This window comes from Ictalurus punctatus, chromosome 5 (genome assembly GCF_001660625.3).
Source record: "Ictalurus punctatus breed USDA103 chromosome 5, Coco_2.0, whole genome shotgun sequence".
NCBI lineage: Eukaryota > Metazoa > Chordata > Actinopteri > Siluriformes > Ictaluridae > Ictalurus > Ictalurus punctatus.
Window position 1 is genome coordinate 22,807,681 of NC_030420.2, and position 19,966 is coordinate 22,827,646.

At 40.6% G+C, this 19,966-nt stretch overlaps 1 protein-coding gene across 1 annotated transcript in view; it reads right to left on the reverse strand.

Moving 5' to 3' along the window:
• The window catches only part of prex1 (phosphatidylinositol-3,4,5-trisphosphate-dependent Rac exchange factor 1), a 91,574-nt gene that overhangs the window by 5,620 nt on the left and 65,988 nt on the right, over nt 1–19,966 (reverse strand). The window contains exons 18-34 of the mRNA XM_017467875.3: nt 17,243–17,391; nt 15,319–15,404; nt 14,061–14,200; nt 13,455–13,569; nt 12,851–13,026; nt 12,574–12,735; nt 12,269–12,479; nt 10,460–10,724; nt 9,295–9,480; nt 6,280–6,368; nt 6,101–6,183; nt 5,671–5,761; nt 5,053–5,181; nt 4,882–4,923; nt 3,370–3,587; nt 1,153–1,255; nt 201–344 (exon numbers count right to left, since the gene is read on the reverse strand). Coding sequence (XP_017323364.1) covers nt 201–344; nt 1,153–1,255; nt 3,370–3,587; nt 4,882–4,923; nt 5,053–5,181; nt 5,671–5,761; nt 6,101–6,183; nt 6,280–6,368; nt 9,295–9,480; nt 10,460–10,724; nt 12,269–12,479; nt 12,574–12,735; nt 12,851–13,026; nt 13,455–13,569; nt 14,061–14,200; nt 15,319–15,404; nt 17,243–17,391 — 2,389 coding nt within the window. The remainder of the gene's footprint in view (nt 1–200; nt 345–1,152; nt 1,256–3,369; nt 3,588–4,881; nt 4,924–5,052; nt 5,182–5,670; nt 5,762–6,100; nt 6,184–6,279; nt 6,369–9,294; nt 9,481–10,459; nt 10,725–12,268; nt 12,480–12,573; nt 12,736–12,850; nt 13,027–13,454; nt 13,570–14,060; nt 14,201–15,318; nt 15,405–17,242; nt 17,392–19,966) is intronic.

Genomic DNA, 19,966 nt, shown 5'->3' on the forward strand with positions numbered 1-19,966 from the left:
CATAAAGGCAACAAGACACTTCCCAGAATGAGTAGCTCATGGTTAGAATGAGTAGCTCATAATTCACAGTTTCTTATCAAAACTGAAGTGTCAGACGTAAACAATACAGTTTACAGGGTGTCAACAATCCTTCGCAGAGGAAACTCCCAGCTCAAGCTGAATGAAGCTCTACTTTAAACCGTACACAATTATGTACACACCTCTGGTGAAAAGAGCCGAGTGCAGCTTGAGGCTGCCTCCATTCTGCAGACGTGTAGGAAGCTCGCTGAAATGACAGCTGTCCAGGTAAAGCGTGACACGGATTGCCTGCCGACTGCCTTCCACCTGATAATGCACTGGCGTGTCTGAGGACAGACATGATGGAAGGATGAAGGAGAAACAAGGAGGCAGAGACAAAGAAAAGAGACGTTTTAGTTGCATTAGTGTCTATTTCAATTGTGTTTCCTACTGTGTTCCACTTTGAAATGTAAGAATTCATAATTTGGTAGTTAGTATACAAAAAAAAAGTATATAAGTGTATAAAAACAACCTCCGAAGCAACATTCTCAACAGGGAACACAAAGGAGCGAAATTTAGCACCGGAGCAGGAAAGACAGTCTCGATTACAAAATCCTTTCTCTTTCCTCCAACCAAAACAGAGGCTTTGAGATAAAGAGACCACACTATCTCTATCTCTGCTAACCATGTTGACATTCCTTGAAGGGACATCTGGAGGGTGTGTGTGTGTGTGTTTGTTTGAGGGAGAGGCGACTTTAAAGGGAAGGGATTTGGAGCGGTAACACTACTGTGGACTCCTGCAGCTGTTCTCTACAGAGAAACACATCATTCTAATTATTTATAAACAGCAGAAATGTGCATTGTCACTGAAACTCTGACTTCAAAAGCATATTTTCGGATGGGATTTAAAAAAAAAAAAATCTGGGTCTAAGATCTCAAAGTTATGGCGTGTCATCATGTTATCATCAATGTAACCCTAGACAGTTTAGAGCCGACCTTATGGAAACTTACAACAGTTTATTAAGTCTCACCACACTTTATAAACAAACACAACTAAGAAACAGGTTCTTAAAATGCTCCATACTGGCACTGTGGGCAAACTGTTGTCTGTTAGATAGTATTCAAAGTTTATGTTTAGCAGAAGCAGATGCTCACTTGCAACAAGGCATTCATTCTCCAATGGTCGGAAGAGCACGGTGACTTTATCCAGATCCTGCAGAGCTGCTTTTGTGTCTTCCAGCATGATGCGCTCCTCTCTCTGTCACATGGAAAGAGACTCGAAATGTAGCAGACTAAAAACTCTGAGGAATACTCCAACCTTTCTCAAATGCATCTCTGTCTACAGCAGCTGTAACTATACATTTTTTAAAGAACTGTACTGAGAAAAGAAGGAAAAACCGTTTACTTTAAACTCCATCATTAAAAATGTAAAATGTCTAATGGTAACTGTTGAACTCAATAAACAAGAAACTGTTATTATATATAAACAGTTATATACTGTGTGTGTGTATGTGTAAATATATATATATATATATATATATATATATATATGGTAATGCATAACAATTCATCCCTGTGAAAAAGTAGTCCAATTTCTGAAATGACATTCTATACACATTAGAAGTTTAATTTACTAATATATCTGAAGGAAGAATTCATGTAAGGTTTAAAACCTTACATTTCAGTACAGTTAAATTATTTCTTCGTAGCTTTTTAGGAACCTGGATGATGATTTTTAGAAACCATGATACACGGCACACCTGGAGCAGATGGGGTTAAGGGCCTTGCTCAGGGACTCAATAGTGGAAGCTTGGCAGTGCTGGGGAACCACCAACTGATCATTAACCTAAAGCCTTAACCACTGAGTCACCACCCATAGACTTTCATTATAGCTGTGTTTCTGTTCAGTTTCTCAGTATTCTGTGGCAATTACACATACAACACAGATGTGCTGGATACTAGGCATGCTGCGATAGACGGTGTTCACAGTGTTTGGCTGTACACCAATTACATCACTTCCCCACCGTGGCACCGCCCCCACTGTAGTTTTGCCTTTTTTAAAGTAATAAAAATCATTTAGTTCAGTTAGAGAACGGACGCTACAATTAAAAACTGAACACGTCTGCTCAATTCAGCATGACCCGAATGAGTCAGAGTTACAGCACAGATCAGATTTTATTAATCATCTAACGAGAGCGAGGCGAGCTGACTGACAAGACGATGGCGGAAGATTTGGTTTCAAAAGTTTGTATGTTTACAAAATTATATTAAAATGTTTAATATAAGCGCGTTTGTCATTTGTTGTTGTGTTTTTCATTAATAATGAATCCACCATTCAAGCAATTGCTGCCCCCGGATTGCCGCTAATCGAAAGTAAAATGCACATGGCTGCACAGGCATTCATAAGCGATTTAAAAGGGGGAAACAAGAGAGGGGAAACAACTTTCATTCATGAGCTTGGTTTACTGTATGTATGGAGTTTCTGTGCATGTTCTCTCTGTGTGGGCTTCCTCCAAATTCCCCTTCTTAGGTAGATTGGCAACACTAAATTGCCCCCAAGTGTGAATTACCTCGTGCCCAGTGTTCCCAAGCTCTAACTCAACCCTGACCAGGAAAAAGCGGCTGCTGAGAGATGAATGTATGAATGAACAGCTATCCATAGGCTTTTATTATACACAGGGGTGTGTGTTGAAATGATTGTCTATGATAAGATATTATAAGATATACACTGCAGATGTAGTAGAGAATAGGTTAAAACAAAACACTTGAATATTCCTTTAATATCAGCCAGAATAATTTGTACGGATTTTCCTAATGATTTCTGCCTGGGCATCACCTGACCTTCCATAAGCCTTTTTCAGTCTTCCATCCGTTCATACGTCCATCCATTTTCCATACTGCTTATCCTGCACAGGGTCATGGGGAGAATAGAGCCTATCACAGGGAACTCGAGGCACAAGGTGAGGGACACTCTGAATTGGGTGCCAACCCATCACAGGGCACACTCGCACACACATTCACAATTACACTACGGACAACTTGGAAATGCCAATCATCCTACAACGCATGTCTTTGGACTGAGGGAGGAAACCGGAGTACCCTGAGGAAACCCCCGAAGCATGGAGAGAACATGCAAACTCTGCACACACAGGGCGGAGCCAGGATTCGAACCTCCAACCCCAGAGGTGTGAGGCCCACTTGCTAACGACTAAGCCATCAGTCTTCTTATTTGCAAAGGAAACCCCAGTTGAAGCTATTAAAGGGCTTGCAAGTTAGTTGGTACATTAAATCAGGTGTCCTAGAGTTGCTAAACAGGGAAAAGTTTTACACATAATTATGGAGCCATGGTGTGGAGTGTTTAGTGTGGCTCACCACGTGCGGCGAGAGAGTGGACTGGAAGTTAAAGAGCACTCCGATTGCCGAGATCTGCTCCAGCCATTTGTGGCTGACCTCCTTGCAGTCGTCTTCATATTCACCATTGTTGTTGTAGCGAAGGTTGAGCGCCCAGACCAGTTGTTCGGCTAGTGTGCACAGCGCACCCACGAGGGCCTGGCAGAAGATTGCATCCCGTCGTAACTGCAGCTCCGTGTCTGCACAAGGGGGAGAGAGAAATATGGAGAGATAGAGATGACTTGTAACAGCTGGCTACGACAGAGGCCTCAGAAAAGACAGAGCAAAAGATAGTAACAAGACGGATTAAAATAGCTGACTGAGAGAAAGTAATAGCCCCCTATTTACTCCTCCAGCTCCTGGTGAGAATCAACTGTCTAGAACTTTAGACAATGATATCATACAAAGGATTTCAAGACCTGGCTATTGTGTCATCCAACATATAAACACTGAGCACATTGATTATACAATATTGTTTTTGTTGTGGATTAACTTTGTTCTTCTGGAAGCTGCTCTGAGCAAGTGGAGTATTAATTCAGAGCCCTTGGCAGCCGTGATAGCGTTATGCTGAAAATGCGCCAAACGCTCTCAAAGCAGAAGACACCTTCCACACACACACACACGCCACACACACACACACACAGCGGTGCAGTGCAGGGTCGGGATGGGGTAAGAGCAGGAGCAGGTCCTGGCAAGAGTGTGTGTTTGGGGAGAGCAATAGGAAGCAGTCGTAAGATCAGATTCCCTTACACTCTCTCAACAGCTTCCATATGCCTCTCACCACAGGTCCCAGGAGACAAACCCTCTCTCTCACTCTCTCTCTCTACTTTTAATATTTCTCGCACTCTAGATCTCCTCTTACTTTCAACCTCCTGAACTTTCACTCTGAATCTCACACAGACAGCCACCTCACCCCCCACCCCCACCCCCACACATAAGAATGGCAGTGGAATTCCAATAAAACAATCAAACATCTCACAGCACACACCCTCAGTGTTCCTGGAAAATCATTTAACCATTATGTAATAGAATCTACAGAGGTTTTATACAGTGCCATGATACAGAGCAGAAACATTACATAATGCAGCTCATTGTTGAAAAAGTACAGGAAGTGAAAGTGAAAGTACACCTTCCTTCTTGAAATGACAGTAAAACTATAGTAAATCATAAAACTGCACAAAAGTGTGGTGGTGTTTTTAAAAAAAAAAATGTTTTATGAATATCAAACGTAATGAGTTAACACTGTTTTTCCAAATATAAAAGTTTTCTCAAGGAGGAAAACAGTGCTTTCATAACTACTGACACAATTAGTATTTTCTCAAGTCTTTCCTGGACTGAATAACAGCACTGAACCTAATTTAGAAATAATATGCAATTTGAATAAGAGTTTTATTAGAGAAATAATTGGAAACGTCGAGTGAAAAATGTTGATCATTGGGAGTCACAGGATGCCAGTAATTTTGAAATCAACTGTACAGATTACTATACCCTTACCTGTGCACTTCAGCAAGGCCAGCAAGAGCTGATTCCTCCCATCTGAAACACATAAAATAAATATCAACAAATCAATCAACCAAATAAAATTTGTGCAAAATTTTTATATTTTAATCATTTTTAAACTCTACACAGGAACAGGAACAAAACTAAAAGAGGCCCTGAACAGACCCTCTACGAAGCGATGCAGACTGTCCACTAGGTTTTTGATGGAGCTGGGCAGGTTCCAAGGGTCCTCCTGGATGTTTTTGTGTAGGATGTATCTGCATCGTGCTGTCCAGTCGTCTGCGTGGCGGAATTCTGCCCCCACATAGGTGTGACACACAGTTATAATGAGGGCTATTCAAGCTCAAATGAAAGAGTGTGTGTGTGTGTGTGTGTGTGTGTGTGTGTGTGTGTGTGTGTGTGTGTGTGTGTGTGACAGAAGGAAGAGGCTTTCTTGTCTGCGATTCCTGGCAGAAACCCATGTGCACAGACACACATGCGTGTCTTATTTGAGTCAATACAAAAGCATTTAAGATCCTCATAGGCTTCTATTGTAAAGATGGTTTTAATTATGACCCCTCTCTAACACACTGCAAATACACAGATGTGTGTGTGTGTGTGTGTGCACTCACACTCAGACAAACAAACCCAAACAAGCGCACAGTCTATAAAACGAGACAGAGAAAAGATGTGCTGTCTTGCTCGAGTTCAGAAAGTGGTAATGACTGACCACAAATACACACACCCTAAACACTTTTCCAAACATAGCACACACACCAGTGTTTGCCCCACATTGGGCCGTACCTGGCTGAGTGTGGTCAGGGTGGAAATGCTTGGTTTCCTCACATGCTTTGCTCATGACCGGTCCTTTCAGGAGGCTGTTGATGGAGTCGACCTGAACGGGGAAAAACACACACAGCATGGCAATGAATCCTCCCTTCAGTACAGCCTGCTGCAAATCTGGAGAAGTCTATGTCCAGGGGCAAAGGGCAAAGATCAAAGGTTAATACAGAGAGGTAAGAAGAGGTGGACACGGTTATCTGAGGAAGAGTGCGGTAATGTGAGAGAAGAAAGGACAGGAAGGAAAGATGGACTACGTGAGCAGCATGGGTAGACAGAGAGGAGAAACAGAAAAGATGAGAAGTGATAAAAAGTCAAAAGCCAAAGGAAGATCTAACCAAAAAAGAAGGCATATTGTAATATATTGGGCTAGCATACGATTCTACAGACATACTTGATTAAACAGATGCTCCAGACACCCATGTAGTTTGTCCTGTTTGTCCAGGGGAATCTGCATGTCACATGGCAGCTCATCTCCTACATGTCACCATACACACAATATTAGGACACAAACTCAAGCAGAACTTACACATAACTATTTAAAAAAAAGGTTTCAAAGGTGTTGGCATTTACCTGAGCCCATCTCGTCACTCCCTAGATAAGAGCTGTTGCTTCGTACACTCGTGTAGGACAGCACAGAGTCTCGGTTACTGTTGCACTCACTGAAACAGCAAACACTACACGTTCACACTAATTACTCACTTCTTATCCATTTCCCATCACACTTCAAGTTCAATTATCTTTTCTAATGTGCTAAACCTGCTTAGCAAACAATCTTTTGAAATACACCAATCAGCCATAACATTAAAACCAATAAAACCACTGACAGGTGACGTGAATAACATTGATTATCTCATTACACTGGCAGCTGTCGAGGGGTGGGATATATTAGGCAACAAGTGAACAGTCAGTTCTCAAAGTTGATGTGTTGGAAGCAGGAAAACTGGGCAAGCATAAGGATCAGGGTGACTTTGACAAGGGTCAAGTTGTGATGGTTAGACGACTGGGTCAGAGCATCTCCAAAATGGCAGGTCTTATGGGGTGTTCTGGGTATGCATTGGTTAGTACCTACCAAAAGTGGTCCAAGGAAGGACAACCGGTGAACCAGCAACAAGGTCAGAGGCATCCAAGGTTGACTGAAAAAGTGAATGCTGGCTATGATAGAAAGATGTCAGAACACACAGTGCATTGCAGCCTGCTGCATGTGGGACTGCATAGCCATAGACCAGTCAGAGTGTTCATGCTGAACCCTGTCTACCACTGCTGAAAGTGCCTACAATGGGCATGTGAGCATCAGACCTGGACCATGGAGCAATGAACGAAGGTGGCCTGGTCTGATTTGTCACATTTTCTTTTACATCATGTAGATGGCTGGGTGTGTGTGCATTGCATACCTGGGGAAGAGATGGTACAAGGATGCACTGTGGGAAGAAGGCAAGCCATCAGGAGCAGTATGATGCTCTGGGCAGTGTTCTGCTGGGAAACTGTGGGTCCTGGCATTCATGTTGATGTTAGCAAAACATTGTTGAAGACCAAGTACACCCCTTCATGGCAACAGTATTCTCTAATATCAAACCTGACTTTTGCTGGTCAGTGACCAGGACGAGGAATTTCAGTCAAGAAGACTCACTTATAAACAAAAATACTTCATGGTTTCTGAAGCATAGTCATTGGCACTTGAATTTATTTTCACTTCATATGTCATATACAGGAAGCATTCTGTCTCCTTTGTAGATGACAGCATCCCATATTCCCACCATTGTAAAACTTGAAATAGGAAATACCATGACAAGTGAATGAACTGACCTGAAGTGAACCCCAGACCATTTCCAAGTGGACTAGAGATCCATGGACTAGAAAGAATATGCCCTAGGCCTGTGCTAACACAAGTGTTATACTGACTCGTGACAGTGTCACTAAATGCATATGGACAGTCTGATAATGGCTAAATTTGCGTGAGATTATAGAATAACAGATCAGTCTGGGAGAGCAGAGGACACAATTACTGCAACAACGCTTTAGCCAAGAATGGACACACTTAGCCATGTCTTAACACTCATCCTCCCACTCGAGGGAGTGAAACATACAGCAGATGGAAAAAAAAAACTAGCGAGAGAGAGAGACAGAGAGAGTGAGAGTGAGAGAGAGAGAGCGAGAGTGAGAGAGAGAGAGAGAGCGAGCACAACAGTAAAAATGAGATAAGCGTTGTAGGAGTCTTGAATCTCACACATTCAATACATGCATGAAACCAGATTAAAACAAGCAAAGTGTTTTTTCCACAGATAGCCCCAAAAGCTGATGAAATTTCTCGGTAATGCGAGGGGGGCTGTAATGTATGAGATCACCCACTCAGAAGGTATCGGGCTTTAATGGTGGGTGGCTGTATAATGGAAGAGAGTGCATACGCAGCCAGTCATTTAGAGCTACTGCAGTCAGCATGCTGTTAGTGGTCAGTGTAAGCAAGGCCCTGCTCAAACCAGCATCTGCAAAAATGACAAACACCCCACATGAGCAACGGCACTGAGGGGAATGAGGATGACGTGAGGTTTTAGCCATGGCGCAGTGTAATGAAGCGTCAACACACAGAATGTGCTGTGAATTTGCTGGAGCAAAACATGTCAGGTTTAAAAACACCTGTTCCACAAGGAGCAGCCACGAGGCCTGTACTGTAGACAGCACTACCTACCCGAGAGGATCGGCTCTGCTGATATACAGCACACGAGCTTTAGTCGGCTGTTTACAATCAGCCTGAACTTTATTAAACAAGTGTTTTATGATTTATATGCCTTCAATGGAACTCATTACAAAGTGAAAAATTGGGACTTTAGCAGTTTTCCCCCCCAGACATTTACTGAATATGTGACAGCTTAATGTTACTGCACATTTAAATAGAAATATTCCTAGGAAGTGAAACGGAATTTTATGCAATTACATTTCAGTCATGGTCTTCTTAAAAAATCATTTTAAAAAATTGATCAATGTTCTGCTCACCTGGTTCAATTTCTAGTTCATTCATTGTTTCTGTTTCCTTACACAGACACACATCTCTTCATAAGTTTATGACTTAAATGGCTCTCTCAGCTTTTCCCAATCAATCTTTGTTACATTAAGGTACATTGAGGAAAACTTTGACTCAGTGGAGAAAAGACAGGACAGTGGAAACTATTCTCCCATTCAGACTAATAAAAACTATAGCGATATAATAAGGGTGTGTAGTTTGTGCCTCAGGAAACATTTATGCATTTATATCTGACTATATAAGAAAATCATTATTGTTATTATTGTGCCTAGCTGCTTGTATTAGATGTGTCTAATAAGTGCTCATGCTGAACTGAATCTTTAACTAGTTAATCTTACCTACCTAATATCATTGTTTATGATTAATATTATTATCATAATTTTTACTTTTGTCTTATTTTAATGAATAGTACTCAACTCTATCTAGCTAATGCATTTAATACCAAGCACTAGCAAGCTCAATAGTTGCTTACAAAAATTTCAAACACCTGCAAAAATCTAAATCTGCGCTTTTCCTGCAGATTTAACCTTGAATACTCTCGAGTGTTGACTTTGTTGTCTCTGTCTCACCTGTAAGAGTCTCTGTAGCTCATGGTGTCGTGTCCAGAATCCTCCTGATCATCCTCATTCACTTTGAAGCACACTCTTTTGCCCTGAATGGCCTCCTCATGCCCAGGAGAAGTAGACGGCACATTGTCGTAGGAAGGAGGCTCAGAGCTCTGAGGTTGGATGGGACCGGTGATGGAGGACAGGAGCCTACAGCACACAGCCACATATTATAGAAAGAAAAACACACAAAGATGTAAGATATACGTAACCGGCGCCAGGGTGATTGTAATTACTAGGTAATGTATCAATCACAATATTAAAGCTCAAGGAGAATGTGAATGAGAACTTTTAGGGCTAAAGTTAATGAGGTGTTGCTCGTTTTTTTTATTTTTTTTATGTGAGCCACACACACCCCCAGCAATTATTTCAATGTGTTAAAAAAGTGACAAAAGGGAGAAGCAGGGAAATATGGTGTCTCCTCCTCTGTAGTGTGTTATGGCTACAGTCACGGCTTCCTCTGCCCTGCCCATAAATATTTTTAGACTTTCAGAAAAGGCTTCCTGATGTAGGAAGGAGAAGTAGAACAGAGCTGTGGCTGGTGGGACTCGCTGTTCTCTGGTGTGGCGGAGACACACCCGGATGTTAAAACATGCTATTTGATAAAGGAGATTTTCCCACACACACACACACACAGAAAGAGAGACCACCTAAACATGTATATGACTGAAACCTATAAAGTGCATCTTCTATAACGTATATTCTCAATCCAAAGTGTCATTTGGTATTATATAGTCGTAAATTTAATTGCTACATTAATTAGAAATGAAAATTATGTATTTGCACACTAGAAAAAGTATCAAAAAGTATAAAAGTGTTTATGGGAAACTGATAGGAAAATATTTATAACAGACAACACACTTTTCAGGGATAAATGATATGGTGTGATTGTGCTAAGTGGGTGTAATGAATTCTTCAAACTTTCAGATAAAGCAGTATTCATGCATGGATAATCGGCAATATTTAAAAAAAAATATATATATATATATATATATATATATTTTTTTTTACTACAGCTTAAGAGTAGACATATTGTGGATTCAATTAATAAAAAACATAATTTCTCACTGTAGTGACCTTCCTTGACTGTTGCCATTAATGTTTTTTTCAAATCAACTTTCAGACTTACACATCAATTTGAGCCACGTAGAGCTTCATCTCCCTGACCGCGATGTCCAGCCGGTTATAAAGGCAGATGTAGTTGTCCTGGCTCTCGGTGTCCTCCTGCTTGAGGAGAAAACTAAGGCCTCCTTCACCTTGCGTGTGCCTCCTGCATGCCTCAATGCCTCCATCTATTCCCTCCATCTCCTCGTCATCCAGGCCCATGCAGCTCCAGGATGGGGCTGCCATGCTGGTCACACAGTGGACCGTGTGGGACATGGGGTTCAGATTGGCTGAATGGGAAGAAACAGTAGACTGAAAGGTCTGATGAAGATTTGGATAATGTTGATGTGAAGGGACAGCAAATATTTAATCCAGGTACCACACCCTAATTTTTTTTCATGCTGAAAGCATACATCAGTATAAGATTTTTACTTGTTTAAATTCCAATTATCTTCATGTTCAAATGTACTTAAATATGTAACTGAGGCAATATATCATTAAATAAGGTTACCACCAACGGTTAGACTTTCAACACTTTATAAAATTATTGTTATTTCATAGAACAGAATATTGTATGGCGGCCACAAATGTGGAAACTAAGTGTAAAAGGAAAGTGCCATCAAAGGCAGAGGAAAACCAGAGCAGATGGAGAGAAGAGAGAAAGGTGGCATTCCTAAATGGGATCAGCCATTTTTGAATAGACAGTAATGCTAGTGGTTGTCTTCTCATAGCAATACTATAATTCAACTACAAGCTCATGTATTGCAAATGACACTTAAAAATATGGGACAACTCAGAGTCACACAGCCTGGAAAAGCTCCTGATACATACAGTAATTTCAGTGAGCTCCATCATCAAAAGAATTTGAAGTATCTCTGACCGTGTCACAACTGCTGAGCAGATGTGAAGAGAAACACTTGAACCAAACAACCTCAAAGAGGAGCCATAACAACACAACTGGTACTGGTGCAGATACATGTAGACGCAACCATGTCTAGTGGCAGGTGCAGTAACAAACAAAAGCCAGACATAACACAGCCTTAATATGCTGCAAGTGTATATAAATACCGAAAAAAAAGCCACAGAAACCTCACACTATAACTGATTATAACTTATTTCTTAGCATGTGGTAAATGATGTACATTATATATAAACAGTAATAACAAACACGTGTACAAACAAAGCACTGAAATAAAGTTAACACAATACACATGGTACTATTTAGCTTAAGACTTTATTGGCTCAATCAACCATTTCAGCTAAAGGCCTAACATCAAGCTGTGAACAACATGAAAACAAATCCTCGGCTTTAAGGTGCAGGAAATGGGAGAGCTTGCTCCTCAGGGATGAGGTGAGCTGACATCACTGAGCCACTCAGCATGGCCTAATGGAGTCGTAATGGAAGGTTGATGGAAGTAATTTCAACCTGAGAGCTTTAAAAAGGCTCTGATTTGCTGTGGGAATAGTCATTACAGCAAGGCATGAAATTTACGAGGCCCTCATGGTTTAAACTGTATGCTTTAATTATTATTTCATGATGTTTAACTCTTATCTAGGGGAGTTTTGTTCAATGGAATCCTTATGTCAGAGATACAATCTAGCTAATTGCTTCTGACAGCCATGAGGTAAGGTGTGTCTTTTTTTTTTTTTTTGCTGGGGAAATAGGCTATATTTACCCAAGTGTGAATCATGGCCCTTTTTAACAAATAATGTAAAACCGTTACCAATCTTTAGCAATATTTTCCTCAAACAGTTTGATTGAAATTTCACTATGTTGGAACCATTTTTAAACAAGTGACAAAAACTAGACTAAGTTTTTTAAATGAACACCAACCTTGGTCTGGGTCAAGGCCAAAAAAGGAATTCTTGCGCCCGAAGCGGATGCTGAAGGCACGGCCGGCTGATGTGGTGCTCTTGGGGCATGAAACCTGCATCAGGTTCAGGTGGCAATTGGTGGGGACAAAATCCATGCAGCCCAGGATGTGAGGTTTACTGCTAGCCTGCTTAAACATGGGCGAGCCCTTATTCTGCAGCTCGTCTGCAAACTGAGAATGGGACAAATGGAACAAATGGTTGGGGTGTAAGCTTTTGATTACGTCTGAGAGAAAGAATAAAGAGATAATATGGGTTGTTACGCACCTGTTGGTATCTGCAGATACGTTTGCGTATACTCTCCAGTTTGGTGTCGCAGATATTTCTGAACTCATACTGTGGCATCGATACGACACGCTCGCTCTGAGCGATCAGCTGACTGCAGCTCGTCACAAAATGGTTGTCGTCTTTAGAAAAGGCTTCCAATATCTGAAACAAGACAAATAGTGTAAAAAAAATTAATAATTTCTCACAGAACAGAGGAATTCCATAGACATTCAACTTCAAAATATTCTCATCACAAGCTATTTTTATGACTTATTACCTTTGCTGTAAGGCTGAAGCAGCCCTTTGGCTCCACCATCTTCTCCAGAACATGGTGCTTGATCCCAGCTGAGCTCACGTACTCATATACAACACCATGTTCCAGGTGAACATTATCCACCATCACATTAACCAGTGGACCATCTCCAGACAGGGACAAATGTTGCAGACCGCTGACTACAAGGTGAACCAACAAGAAAAGAATGTGGAATAAACTACATGTTATTTATTCATCTTTAGTAACAGCTTTATCTTAGTCAGGGGTGTGGTGGATCCGTTGCCTATCCTGAGAAAACTGTACACGTGAGCAGGTGTCCCATCCAGGGAGTATTCGCACACTCGTTCACATTTATCCACTCATCCTGCAGGCAATTTAGTGTAGCCAATCCAATTACATGCATGTTTCTGGGAGGTCAAAGGAAACCAGACGATAGAGGAAATCCAAGTGGACACAGGGAGAGCATGCAAAACTCCACACAGTTTTGTTCATATAAGCCATCACCTTGGCTTGGTATCACTACAGAATATTCAAACTAATACACACACCCATCCAACCACAACTGACACAACTGCCACAACCGCCACAGCCAAATAAACCACAGTACCTGTTCCATTAGCACATCTGTTTTCCTCTGCATCTGAACCATTCTCCGAGAGGCACGAGCTGAATGCCTGTTCATCCATGTCATCATACACACGGTACACCCACTGACTGCAACCCTGCATCAATCCATGTACAGATGAACATGTACAGATCAAAAGTGATGACAGTGATAAAACTTTGTTGTAGCATAAATTCAGCTACATGCAATCCAATCCAACAGTTGAGATCAAACGTTTGCACCTCCTATATTCTTTAAATGAAAAAAAATTAAAATTGAACTGAATGTACAGAACCTTGACCCTGATCTGTGACTTTCTTAATTTTGAAGAATAAGAGAAGAATAGAAGAATGTGTTACATCCGAATTATAACAAATATGTCAAGCAGGACAAAGAACAGGGCTTGGCTAGAGAGGGGTGTGAGTGACTGAAATATTACAGCTGGAAGGACCTTAATATGATCCAAAGAACATCTGTGACGTGCAGACAAATGTCTTGTTGGTACAAACTGAAGGTCTTTGTCTAGTTCATTGTGCCCAAAGGGTATGCAATCTTTCACATTGAACTGTACATTTAAATATTTACAGCAGCCAGTGGATTTTACAGTACCTGCTCCTTCTCATACTGTTCGGGCCGATAGCTGCTGAAGTGCTCCAGCACCTCCTCGTAACTGCTCTGGCTCATGTTGGCGCCGTTCACTTTGAGCACACACTGGCCGGGCTGCAGGCCTGCTGCTGCGGCCTCTGACCCTACACACACACACACACACACGACGAAAATAAAAAGTCATGTCAGAAGACATTACATTGAGACATCCTACAAATGGCAACACACGAGCACAGAATATCTGTCCTTTTTTTCTGTCCTTGTTATTCTTGCTTACAGACATGGTGGCGTGTAAAATGCAATAGTAAAGAAAAATAAATCTGACTTATTTTGATTAAACTAGCTCCAGAGTACAATAAAAAAAAAAAAAAAAAAAGGCACACACTGTTCAGACTGGGGAATTAAAAAGACCATGGCAGCCTAAACAAAAATTCCAAAGACTACAAACCAGTCTGAAGAGAAACAGCATCGAAAAGAGAGAAGCCTCAATATGCCAAGCCAGTCTGTAATAATACATAAACTATGCCTCAAACACGCCTTCCTCTACCTTCTCCTGCACTCAGCAAACTTGCACCAAGTGAAAACCCTGTATTTATATGAAAACAAGATTGCATTGAATTATATGTTCACTTTTATTGCAAAGATAATATTGCACATTTAATTCCTACCCTTCACTAGAATATATGAGCGTGGTCTATATATCACTGCTGCAGCAAGTGCAACATGCTGAGGCACTTTCCATAATAAAATCTATCATCAACATACTGTAAATCTGTACCTTTGCTGTAAATGTCTATCCAAATAACTGTATGTTTAACATAGTTTGGGATTCACGCCTCATTGTGAGGTGTTATTTTTAGTGGTCCAGATGTTTATCACATGAGTACTGCAGTCTCTGTATGAATCCATTATGAATCCATTTTTCCCCCCTTTCAATGCTTAGTTTAATGCAGACACATCTGCTTGACAGGTTAGAGGGGGAAAGGCAATTACATTCCTGCTTTTCAGGAAATGAAAAGGCTTTGTGTGAGAGGATCTGATTAAATTAATACTCAGTGAAACCACTAGTGTCCTTAGAAGATTCGTTCGGAACTGAATTTGAAATTGTTTCATTAGAGCAGGACAAATTAAAACGAATATGAAAAGCAAGAGAGGTAAAATTGTCAAAGACAAAAAGAAAAAAGAAAAACATCACAAAGCAGCTTTCAGACATATCGAGATATATTTGTGATGGTTTCTCAAACACACGCACGCAGCTCACCTTTCTTTACAGCATGAACATATGGAGGACAGGATCCACGCAGTTTGAATGACAGGCCGTCTTGACAGTCTGGAATCTTCACAAGCCTTCATTTCACAGACAAAGGGAGGAACATCTTGAGTCCGTATATGTTTTTTGAGGGGGATTTTATAGGAAATTCCTACATTGATTTACTTCAGAATGCAGTTCAAAATCGTCTAGTCCCATATACTTTATAGATTACTGAAGATCATGTGGGTACCATCTTACTCTATACCACCAGCTTTGAAACCCTTGATGCCTGATCTATTTGAGACTCATTTAAAGGTGTGGTTTGTATGTTTTTTTAATTTTAAAAGTGGTTCTAGATTTAATAATCATATTATTTCAAAGATTGCTTTGAATAACTAGCAATATTTCCATACAACAATTCTGACCAGTTTCTTCATTTCAGGCTTTGTTCTGTTGACACTTTTCTGGCCCAGAAATTACTTTCCACTTTAACTGTTTAGAGGTTAACTGTTTCAGATTTTATTTTTTAAAAGACATATTAAATCTTAGTCGTTTTTAAAGAAAACAATATTAAATGGGTATCGGTATCGGCTGATACTCAAGGTTCCAGTATTGTTATTGGTATCAGAAAAGGAAAAGTGGTATCATGCCATCTCCATGTTTGCATGAAAAGCAACATACTAGGGCAAGCTCAATTACTGGACCTTGGGCCACTCAAAAAAATACTGTAGCAGAACTGAGCAACTTGTGAAAAAATGCCCCTGGTTCAATTAATTATTTAGCTAAAGGTAGTGCATCAACAAAGGAAAGTGTTTTCACAGAGATTTAGAGATCTATACATGACTCTTTATATAAAAAAATATATATAAAAAAATAAAATGAAAAAAGTCAATGGAGGCTTTCACACTGGCAGTGTAGTCCGAAACAGAGGATGGTTTGCGTGAAAAATTGGCAATGTGAAAGCTGTCATGCGGACCGGGAAGCGCACAGCGGTACCGAACCCGAGACTACCTGTAGGAGGTGGTCCGAGTTCGGTTGTATTGGAATTGTGCCGCTATTCCTGTGCATGTGATCGCAACTGTCCACGCTTGTTCAGGAAGTAAAGTAACCTGCTCATGTATTGTAGCTGATAAAGACACCATTAGTTTCCACAGCACATGTGTACCATGAGTGTAAGGGGACCGTCGCGTATAATATCACCAAAAATATATATATATATATACATATATATATATATATATATATATATATATACACATATATATATATATATATATATATATATATATATATATATATATATATATATATATATATATATATATATATATGGTAAGTTGCGTTTTGTTCACCATGTGCGTTTGTGATGCCTTAAGATGAACGCAAATGCACCGGGGTTCGATAGAAGCAAGTGCGTCTGAAACCAGACCAATGCTGCAAGGGGTGCCGGGAACAATCCCGCTCAGATTCAGACCACAGCAAACGTGCCCAGTGTGAAAACCACCTAAGACAAAAGTTGAATGCTTAAAGATAAATGGACTGAGAAGTATGTATTTATTCAAAACAGGTGTCTCCTCTGTTCAGAGTCTGGTGCGCCAGTCAAAAGTGGTAATATGAAGCACCACAGCAAAACTAAACATAACCCCTTCAAACGGTCATATTTACAGCTATGAACTTCACAAAGTTTAGCTGAACACCCATGACTTGTCATTCACAGTTTCAACAGTGGGAGTGCGGATGTTCAATGTTTTCATTACAATTGTCATCTCTACGCAGGCAGTAAACAGCACCTTTACACATACAAAACAACTTCCCATATACACATCTGCAGTGTTTAAGTCCCAGAGCTGTAATACTAGCAGCAACTCCATCACTTTACTCTAAGTGCTTAATCTACAGCAGATGTAAATGATGTATGTATTGTGAGACTCACTCTTTGTTTTTGGTGGAAACCAGTAGCCTGAGAGAGCGGCGTATACAGAAAGACTGGTTGATCATCATCTCCACCTCAGAGAAGGGCCTCAGAAACACCAGGTCTTCATTAATGGAATAGATCTTTCTTCCTGCCTGCAACCCCACCATCTACACAGAGTGAAACACAATGCAGACACCAACAAACACGTTACTGAGCTGTTATTTCTACCACAAGTAATAAAGAATACATTCAGAACCAGCTGAAGTAAACTCATTTACAATCTTAGCTAAGGCCAAGAATAAGCAAATATTACAGCAAATTGCACAATAATGATGTTTTTCCCCCTGCTTCTTGCATCAAAGTACAATGAAAAAAAAGAGATGTGGATTTCAATCCACATCTCTTTCAAAGAATCCAGCCCTTAATTTTCACACTGAATAGGACTTTATGTCAGGTGCCAGAGTGAAAGCACTAAAATAAGGGCTATTTAATTATACAGCTGTGACTCTGGATAATGCAGGCCTCTATGTCCTCTCTCTCACACACAGGGTCACTGTGACCGTGCACTGCTTGTGGAAACAAATCACTTCCTTCTGCACAGAAGTGTTTAGTATTCCTGACCCTAGAGCTCTTTTTCCAGTCTTTCTGACTGGTGTCTATTTTACCCCTGGTCCTGCCAGAGTTTCTCCCTTTTACTGATCGGGTTTAGCAACAGAGGACAGACGGAGGCCTTGTTAATTTCTAGGATAGAAAGAGATGAAAGAGGAGTGCACTGGTGGATGAGAGGAGGTCTGGATGGGGAAGCTTTAGGAATGGGGAGGTATATTCTACAAAAGACACCTTTAACTGAAATCATGTACAGTCCCCTCTGAAAGAAGTGGAACAGCAAGGCCAATTCTATTATTTATTTATTTTTGCGATACGTTGAAGACATCTTTTGAGATCAAAAGATGATTATGAGATCGGAATTTCAGCTTTCATTTCCTCATATTTACATCGAGATGTGTTGAACAACTTTTTTTACAACCCATTTTTTCAAGTGATCAAAAATACTGGAACAGGTGACTGATAGGTGTTTCTTACTGCCCAGGCGTTCCCTGTTAAATTGACTGTTTAAAGAATTAATAGCGCTGAATGTCTACTGTTGATTTGAGCCATTGGTTTCATATGTGAAGTCTGCATTTGTTGTTAAAAAGGATAAACCAACATGAAGACCAGAGAGCAGTCTATGGGAGAAAAGCAAGCCTGTTTGAAGCTGAGAAAAGAGGGAACATCAATCAGAGCCATTGCATAAGCATTGGGCATAGCCAATACAACAATTTGGAATGTCCTGAAAAAGAAAGAAACCACTAGCAACCAGACATGGTTCTTATTCTTACTCAGGTATTTGTTTGTATTACTAAGTTTACTTGAGTCTGATTTTTGGAAACACTAAGATATATTTACGATTGTACTCTTAGCAGAAAACAAGACGACTCAGTTGATTTTAAAAAAATATGGCATCTATTTTTGTAACTTGGCATCATTGTGAATAGAGGCTTCATCTCAATGTGATTCTCGATGTGAAGGGAAAAAAGTGAGCGAGGCATCAGGACTCAGAGGAGAATGTGATGAGGCATGCCTAATTTTCTCTCCACTATCTGAAGTGAGAGCGAGACTCTGGAGAGGGAGTGAATTAAGAAAGCGTGACCTGCGCCCTGACTGACTGCCTGAGCATCCGAGAGCCGACTGACGTAGGTGTGAAGACACAAACAGAGCAGGAATAAACCTTCCTCATTAGTAAAACACGTTGTGCACAACATCCAGATGATACTGATGTTCTAATTATGCTCTAATGGCAATCTAAGATTAGTTTCCCTCTGTGAACAAGTCCTCTGTGTGACTACAAAGCAAATCTGAAACAGCACAGTCCACACAGATGTGCACAGATGTTTCACTACCGAAAATATTAGTCCAATGGATGAAATTACTGTTGCTAAAATTACATGCAGCCTAATAATCTAGTAACGCATTGTATTAGATTTAAGACTGATTGCCCAATAGGAATAAAAACCTTACTGCATACACTTAATTGGTCATAGCAGTAGACCATTAAGGTCAATCATAATAAATAGCTTTTTAATTATATGGGTAAACTTTATAATAATCCAACCCAAAAATAACCGCCATGCAAACCTAAATCAGACTCTTAGCACAATATGGATCTTATGAAGAAAAAGGTCCTTCCTGTGAGGAAGTTCATATTAATTCTTCATATAAGAGGTAAAATAAAAGCAAGGTTGAGGGAAAAAAAATATAACTGCATTAACTACAGTGTGCTGTCCAATCCCATGATATTGGTTGTGCGGTAACATAATAGACTAGGCTAAAATGTGCTCGCAAGTGTATTACAATAACACAGGGAAACAAACAAGTAGGTGGCATGATGGTTTAGTGATTTGCACGTTGGCCTTGCACCTCCAGGGTTGGGGGTTTGAATCCTGCATTCGCCCTGTGTGCACAGAGCTTGCATGTTCTCCCTGTGCTTCGGGGGTTTTCTCCCCCAGTCCAAAGACATGTGTTGTAGGCTGATTGGCATTCCCAAATTGTCCGTAGTGTGTGAATGTGTGTGCGATTGTGCCCTGTGATGGATTGGCACCCTGTCCAGGGTGTACCCCACCTTGTTCCCCGAGTGGGATAGGCTCCAGCCTCCCCCGTGACCCTGTGTAGGATAAGCGGTAGAGATAATGGATGGATGAATGG